Source organism: Pteropus vampyrus, unplaced genomic scaffold (genome assembly GCF_000151845.1).
Source record: "Pteropus vampyrus isolate Shadow unplaced genomic scaffold, Pvam_2.0 Scaffold34, whole genome shotgun sequence".
In the NCBI taxonomy this organism is placed as follows: domain Eukaryota; kingdom Metazoa; phylum Chordata; class Mammalia; order Chiroptera; family Pteropodidae; genus Pteropus; species Pteropus vampyrus.
In genome coordinates, this window is record NW_011888815.1 from 5,537,389 (window position 1) to 5,545,754 (window position 8,366).

Below are 8,366 nucleotides of genomic sequence, written 5' to 3' on the forward strand. Positions count from 1 at the left end.
ACACCTGAGCTAAAGGTCAACCCATGACCCACAAGAAACCCATGCAAAGGCCGGCTGGGCGAATCTTATTCTTCCAAAAGAGTCTGAATGAAGTAAAAGTAGGACTAGAGTACGTCCCGCACCTGTAAGGCAGGTGTGGGCACAGGCTAGGTGGACCGCATGGCGAACCGACGTCAAAGTTATAAGGAAGCAGGAAGCGTAGCGAGAAAAGGGAGCTGGCTTCCCAAGACGAGAACGGAGCAGCCGCTGGGTGAGAAGCAGCACAGGAAGCCACCCGAGGGGCCCGAACCCACGCCAGGCTCTCGCCTCTCCATTTTCTTGCCGCTGATGTTTCTGCTAACGTCTGGAGAATGACATGCGGGGCCCACGCTTGATGAGACGCTAGGCGGGAGGCGCCTGTGGCACTGGGTGTCGGGGCAAGGGAAGGGAAGGTGGCCCTGGACAGACAGGGCAGCCGAGGCCACTTCGAAGCATCACTGCCATCTCACGGGTCACACGCTTGTCCGGACTGCCAATCACATAGCTGAATACTGTGAAGAGCTGCTCTTGCGTGAGTGGTGGGCTTTCAGAAATCTGAAAGGTAAAGCTGTTCCTTTGAGATTTTTACACAACCGCAAAGTATTGACCAGCTCTGCCCTAAACTGGCCGACTCTACTCACCCATGCAGTTACTTTCCTCCCTTGAAAGCTGGTGGTCTCCTGGGCTGGTGGGGGCCAAAGTTAAAAACTTAAAACCTCACGCATTTTGCTTATCGAGAGAGGATTTCAGCATGAAATTGTGAAATGATTAAAGGGTCAATATTTTGAATGAAAGGCCATCATAGAACCATCAGAGGAAGGGAGAAACTCGAACTAGACCATTTAACGGAAGGTTCCCAAAGAGAGGTACACCTGGAAAGAGCCCATTCATTCTACACAAAGGAGCCCACGCGTTTTAAAACGATCTGTGCTCCTCAGCCACAAAAAGGGCGAAACCACTGAGGACAACGGACCCCAAAGGCATGATGCTGAGACCCGCAGTAATGGAGCCAATCGGTGGTGGCCACGGGCTGGGGCCGGGGACGCAGGAAGAAGCACTAGGGGCAACGGGAAAAAGTTTTTTTTGGATGATGACATTATTCCGTATTATAACTGTGGTTGCAGTTATGTGACTCGCTCTATGGCTCAGAAGGTGCAGATCACTTCGCAGGGTATAAAAATGTCTGATCGCTCTGTGGTACGCCTGAAACGAATGTTGTATGTCAACTACGGCTGAAAAATAAGTTTTGTTAAAAAAAAAAAAAGAACCATAGAACCGTAAAATCAAAAACAGGGTCCATTTCACTGTCTGATAATTTTTTTTTAAATAAAAAAGTCACGCACATAAATGAATGTGCTAAGAATGTGTTGAGGGACAACGTGTGCTCTTAAAATACACAAAACCCAGCCTCTGTGATCCTATTTAGACAGTGAACCTGCACATCTTCTTTTCCACATGGAATGAAATTATCCGCTTCAGCCTAGCTCGAGCTGAATTATCAGATGTTCTGAATCATGTGCTCTAAACTAACGCAGAGGAATTGTTCTGCCACAGAGCTGAGAAGCATGTCGTACGCCACGTCCATATCTTAAGCGTCAGCACAATGACACTATATAACACTGTGACAAGCGCCAAAGACAGAGCCAAGGCTAAAGAAATGTCTCTAACCGTTCTACACTTTTTCTGAACTAGAACTCCTCCTGCAGTCAACTAAATCACACGAATGTGCCCGTGATGTTTCAGAAACCATCGCGTAAAATAATAAAACAGTATCAAATGTATCTGTTCACCGTCTAAATTCCTTTTAATTTAGCTGTGTGCTACTAATATCAACCATTTTTTTGATTCAATAAAAATAAACCCTTCTCTCAACTTAGAGAAAGAGATGGGAAGGCAAGGAATAAAATTCTATAATCCGTACTTAAATGAGTCCCCCATCAGATAAGGGGGGTGGAATGTAACGCTCATACAAATTCCCATAAATAGTAACTTTTTAAAGACTAAGTTCCAAAAAATCATTAAGAGACACCATAACGCATCCCAAAGCACATCGAAACCAGAGGAAATTTTAATTTCCGAAAATTGCAACTAGAAGAGATAAAACTTGTTAGTTTGCAGCTTACTGGCCACAGGGTCTGTATACCTCAAGCCCCAAGGCTGCAGAAAATGTGGTTTGGAAAACTGAAGCTTTCCCACTAATGGTGTCAGATCAGGAGTTTGGACTAGGAAAGCAGCCAGAAATACAAAGGGGAAGTCATGGCAGAGTGAGACAGATGCAAATTCAGAGCAATTGCCCAAAGCCTGGCTTACAAACTAATCTACACAAGCGAAGGGGACCCCAGAGGACCCAACAAAAAGAAGGCAGAGCCGAGAGAGAGATCCACTCCTGAGATATTCTGAACCATGTGATCTATCCAAGGCCGGACCTGTGAGTGAGGTGCTTTTCTTAGCCAAGGACCTGCCTCGATGTGGGCAGACTGGATCAACATTCAAAATTTCTACTCTGAGAGACAGTATCACGCCAAAACGAACATGTTTTCAAAATATGTATCTGCTAAAGAACTGATATCTAACATAGAAAGAGCATTCGAAGATCAATAATAAGCAAGCAAGCAACCCAATAAAAAATGGAAAACATATGTGAACGGACACTTGGCCAAAGAATACATACGACCACCACGGAAGCACAGAACAGACGGCACTAGACTTACTGGGGTGATCATTTTGCGATGTTTGTAAATGTCTAATCGCTGTGTCGTACGCTGGAAACTCCTATGATAGTGTGTGTCGGCTATAACTTAAAAATAAAACAAAAACAAAAACTGTTCGAGAAAGCAAGTTTAAAGCAGAGACCTCAGTCCTCGGGCAAACGATCCCAGCTCCGCACGCGCTTCTTGTTCACTAAGCCTTTTACCCTAACTGGCCGTCATGGCCGGCCTCCCTCGCTGCTGAGGTAACGTCTATAAATCTTGGCATCCAGCGTGCTTTCACACCACGTGCCAGCTTCAGCAATGGTATGTGTCCTGACGGCTAATCGGTGACATTAAAGACAAGAAATGAAAAGCATTGTGCTTGCAAAGTCATGCTACACCATTAAGTGCAACAAATAACCTTACACGGGACGTGGCACGGCCTGGCCGTCAAAGGGACACGCTTCTCACCCTGTGTGCCGGTCAAACGAGAACCGTGGTGAAGACGAAATCCACGCCTTGGGTTTATTTGTAAGGCGGCTGAATCGGTGATATTCCCTGTGCTGGAAGGTTCTCTCTCAGCAGGGACAGCGCTCGGGGAATCCTGAGAGCCACCCCAGGGCTGGACGCGGTGGTGGCCCTGGCCCCGCACTGCCCTGTGACCCTCACCTTTCATCTTGGTCGTGTAAAATCCAACCGCTGCTCCGTCTCGCCACAGGATGTTCGCCTGCTCCTTCGCAGAGTGAGGTAAGAAAAACATGTCATCCTCATCCAATTCTCTCTCCAATCTTCCAAAAATAACGACGTTTAGAACGAAAAGCACAATCCTTTCCCCAAAGGACCGAACCTTTGAAGGAGAAAGAAAAAGAAAAAAAGAATGACCGAGGAAGAGGAGAGATAAAAACGAGATGTGAAAAATTGTGCACTTGGAACTGACCCACCCACACGTCGGAGCCAGGGGTGTGCGCGCCTACGTCACGTGATTCTTTTCATGCTCAAGAGCCAAATCATAGTTTCTCACAGAGGTTTTCACACCTGGGACCTTTCACACCAATCGGCCTCCAGGAGGGGGGGTGCCAAGAACCTCCTGGGTCCCCAAGGCCAAGACATGAACTATAAGTAGACAGAGATCAATATAACGAAACAGGAAGTTACCTCATGGAGGGAAGGGAGCAAACCATTTCAGCTGATTTGTTGGATGTTTTCTAGAAATAAACCCTATCTGCCATTTTTAACAAAAGCCCCAGAATTCTGGCCCTCGAAAGAAGGGTAAAAAATTGGGGAGATCATTTCCTACCCCAAAAGTGACTGATTTTCAATGGTGTGCGACAGATTTTAAGCACACGCTTAGAGTCACGATCTCAGAAAATGACTGGGACTCAAAACCCACTCCTTTCTAAGGCTGTAAGGTATGGGACCGTCTCTGCCCGTAGCAAAGTCAGGGCAGATGAAGGAAATGTATGGTGGTCCATATGAGGCCCTCCTAGAGCTTTATCCTCGTCAAGCCCAAACGACGTCATGCTGCTGCCTGTTAAAATTCTCTGCATTTTGTATGGCCCCCTCCCACGGCAAGGCAAATAAATACGTGGCACCAGTAGAGGCCTCCGCTTCCGTTCCCACGCCCCCAGCTGACGTAGCTGATCAATCCGGACTTGAGTGGCTGAGCCTGGCGAGAGTCTCAGCATCTTCCAAAATGCGGTCTTCCGGACAGCTCCGAGCGACCGCTAAGATGTGACACTTGAGATGAAACCAACCCACTATTGACAAAGTGCCAGTATCGTTGTATGGATTTTACTCTGGGGACACTGAGATGTGACAGCCCAGGTGTGGGGGTGTTGGTCGCCCTGTCCTATGCAGCACCACGAGATCAGCAGTACCATGTCTGGTGACTTCCACCCCCATGACACCATTGGATTCTTACTACCTGCCAGGAGGTCTGGCTTTACAGGTCAGGAAATCAAAGCTCAGAGGGTGTGGTTGCCTTTACTGGTTTTCCAGACAGGACGTGTGACAGCTGGACAAGGGCTCTGTCAGAAGCAGGCAGGCTGAGCAGGTGCCGCCTGTTTGGGCCCAGCCGGCCATCCTCCGGCATCTCCACCCATTAGAACCAAGACTTTGGGGAAGGGAAGTTTAATATAAGCATTAATGCTTGGTTTTATATTTAATACGTGACTTTTAAATTTTTATCTTTATCATCATCCTCATCATCATCATCATCACATGTGCCTTCTCAGCCGACATTCACTCGGACAGAGGTCCTCGGCAACTCACAGCCTCTTTGAGCCTCAGTTCCCTCCAGTGGTCAAAGACAAAAACCACCTACACCTACCTGGTCTCTCAAACATCTGTATGGTTTTTTTTTTTCCTTTCACTTACTCTGATAATAAAAATAAGACAGCCTGCATCATCCTAGCAAATGGCACAAAGTGTTCAGTGCCAATAAACTTATTAATTGGCCCAGAACGTGAAATATTTCACCTTCATCTGGAGCCAAGTCTTAGATGAGGAGAAGACTTGTGAACGCCACACCAGCTAACTCGGAGAAGCTGCCCGATTTCTATCTCAGACAGTGGCAGCCAAATCGAATTCAGACTTTAAGAATAACGAGCTAGTCACAAAACCTGATTGCCATGATGTGGGAGGTTATAATTTCAATTTATAAAACCAAAAAGTTCAGAGAAAAGCCAGAAGAGAAAAGCAGATTGTTTCTGGCAGAAGGGAAAACATCGAATCGAAAACTGGCAGGAAGAAAGGAGAAAAAAAGAAAATGTGCTTAATCTGTCCAGTTTCGTTATTGGAGGGTGAGGGAGGGGAGGCGGGTGACATGTGATTCTGACTTAGAAACGTTTCTGCAAACTTAAAACTAAGATCCAGTTTTAAGCCCTCGATTAGGACCACTAATTATATTAACATAAAGAACATCAAGAAAGCTTTTTGTTTGTTTGTTTTTGGTAATTTGTGAAGAGACGGCTAAGAAACTAAATGTAATTAAAAGAAAAAAGAGAAGTCAACACCCAAAGTTCCATGAAAGGGAGAGGGGGCTACCCCACATACACCTGGGACCTCACAGCACAGTTTCGAAAACTGGGAGGGTTTTCCTGCTCTCAATTTAGAAGAACTGACACATGGAGGAAGTGACTGCTCTTGTTCTGACAGAAACATATGTTTAAAGAGCAAATCGGACTCTTCCTGGTAGTCGGAATCCCAGCCACTAACAGCACCTGGCCCGTCCACGGAAGGGGCTGGACGGCCACCCACGCGCATCCAGCACGCGGCCCCCACCTGGGCCCAACGCACTCTGCCGAACCTCACGCTGGCGTTAATTTGCTGGACTCTCGCTCACATCCGTCGGAAGGACCTGACCCCGCTGATTCTCAGGCCGCAGATGTCCAGCCTCCGGGACTGTGACACCACACGTTTCTGTTGTGTCAGCCCTCGGTCTGTGGTGCTCTGTCTCAGCAGAGTCCCAGGAAACGCATCCCCAGGGCTGGACGGCTTCCTATTATCAATACGCTCGTAAGTACGGTGACTTTTAAAACCTGTTCTGCCATTTAAAATGACATTGCCTCACCTTCACCAGACCTTCTCTTGCAGGATCAGAGGTTCTGAGTACATCTTCCGTGGACCACCAGGACCCCTTGATGTAAACAGCCACAGCTGGAGAGGAAGCCAAGAGAAAATACGGATGAGCACACCGCCGACTGGCCACCAGGGGGCAGTCTTAACAGCGCGTGGTAGAGACGGAAGATCGCATGCACGTGGGTAAAGCAGGCGATATTTCCAGAGCTGACCTTTCCTGAGGGCACTGGCCGGGACAGAGGGTGACCCTCTCACCCAAAGGGGACTTCACAGATGTCTTCACAGACGGCCCATTTTTGGACCCCGAAACAGGAAGCATCCTAACGCTACTTGCCAAAATTGACAAATTCAGTGGGTCAGAATTACTCCCCTCCGCCCCCCAAGTCCAATTATGTGCCACCGCTCAGAACTCCCCAAATTTAGTCAAATCCAACATTATCTAAGGGCGTCGAGTGAACCACGTTAGCATCACCCGCCAGGACTGGTCATTTCTTCCAACCGTGCGCCTACTTTGACACACAATAACCACCCACGGTCCTGGCTTACAGTAGCGATCGCTCGTGGTATGTGTACATTCTACGGTGTGAACAAATGTATCATGACACGTATCCACCATGACAGTACCGTACAGAGTACTGTCACTCAAATTTCTCTGTGCTCCCTCCACCTGTTCATCTCTGCCTCCCCTAGCCCTTGGCAACCGCCAGTCTTTTCACTGTCTCCATAGTTACGCCTCTTCCAGGACGTCACAGAGTTGGAATCCTACAGCATGCAGCATTTTCAGATTGGTTTCTTCCCCTTAGTGATATATATTCACGGTTCTTTCATGTCTTTTTGTGGCTTGATAGCTCGAAATCCTTTTTTCAGTGCTGCATACTATTCCACTGAATGGATATATCATGGTTCATTTTTCCTCTGGTATCTTCTCTATATTGTCATTTTTATATTTGCTTCTCAAGTCAGGAGTCTGAGCCCGAGGGGTCCAGAAACCGCAAAATAAAAAGACACCTCTCCCCCAGTCAAACCCTCTTAGCTGAAGATTGGGAGAAAAATGATAACACGGAGTAGAAAACAGAAGTCTCTTGAACATTTAATACGAGGCTCAAGGCTTTAAAGCACATGTCGTGGGCCAGTCAGGTTAAGCTGCCACCACCTTCTTGCTTATCCCTCTCTGCTCTTCGAGGAACTTTAGTAGAAAACTCTGTGAAGACCAGGTTACGATGACATCAGCCAGTTATGAAACATTAACTCTGTACAGCCAGCCAGCCTCTCCTCTCCAGAGACCAAAGCATCTCGTCCACTGTCAGGTTCATGTCATTGTTGAATCGGATCATCTCCAACGATAGTCCCCGAACTGATAGAGCCCGCTGAGAGAGAAGGGCCAATTAAATGCTCGACATCTGCCTTATTAATTCAACTACACTCGTGTTCCAAATGGCACCTCCTGGAACGTAGAGGAGGTTTATGAAGCCATAAGGGTTACGTTCTCGCCTAACAAGGCGAATCGATAAAAGATGTTCAACGGACTAAGACAGTTTCGAACGGGAAACGTGCTATGACTTAGCGTCCGCGTGGTGCCGCGCGAGTTTCGTAGTGCCGGGCAGAGCCTTAATGAGTGGCACGAGTTGTCACCAAATAGATGGAACTGCTCTCTTCAAGCTGAACTTAAGCTGCTTCGTAACAGTGAAGGTGAAGTCTGATCAAACTGAACAGGCCTAAAATGCACTGTCCTCAAACCAACTCTTAGAAAACAGAATCGGCCTTCTGGAGAGTGGCAGATTTTGATCTGAAAAGCGTGACACCCGGTCCAGAGGAAGGAGAGACAGGGTGGCAGAGCCCGTGGAGGGAGGCTGCACCCAGCTCAGTAAAGACAAGGGACCGACCCTGAGGGCTGACAGCAACCGCAGAACCAGCCTGAGGGTGACACTTCTGAGACCCTGACGCCACCAGCGAGGTCTGAGAGCTGGAGATCAGGGAGCACACAACTGGGCTTTGGAAAGAAAAATGCAGCCCTGTCCCCCGGCTCTGCACCACCCGGAGCCTGAGCAGAGACACTGGACACCGGCAGAAGGCTGTGTG

General features: G+C 47.8%; 1 protein-coding gene across 1 annotated transcript in view; it reads right to left on the reverse strand.

Annotated features, from left to right (window-relative positions):
• Window positions 1-8,366, reverse strand: part of FAM169B (family with sequence similarity 169 member B) — a 35,767-nt gene that overhangs the window by 7,739 nt on the left and 19,662 nt on the right. Inside the window, exons 4-5 of the mRNA XM_011357310.1 lie at window positions 6,280-6,365; window positions 3,378-3,555 (exon numbers count right to left, since the gene is read on the reverse strand). Of these exons, the coding sequence (XP_011355612.1) occupies window positions 3,378-3,555; window positions 6,280-6,365 (264 nt within the window). The remainder of the gene's footprint in view (window positions 1-3,377; window positions 3,556-6,279; window positions 6,366-8,366) is intronic.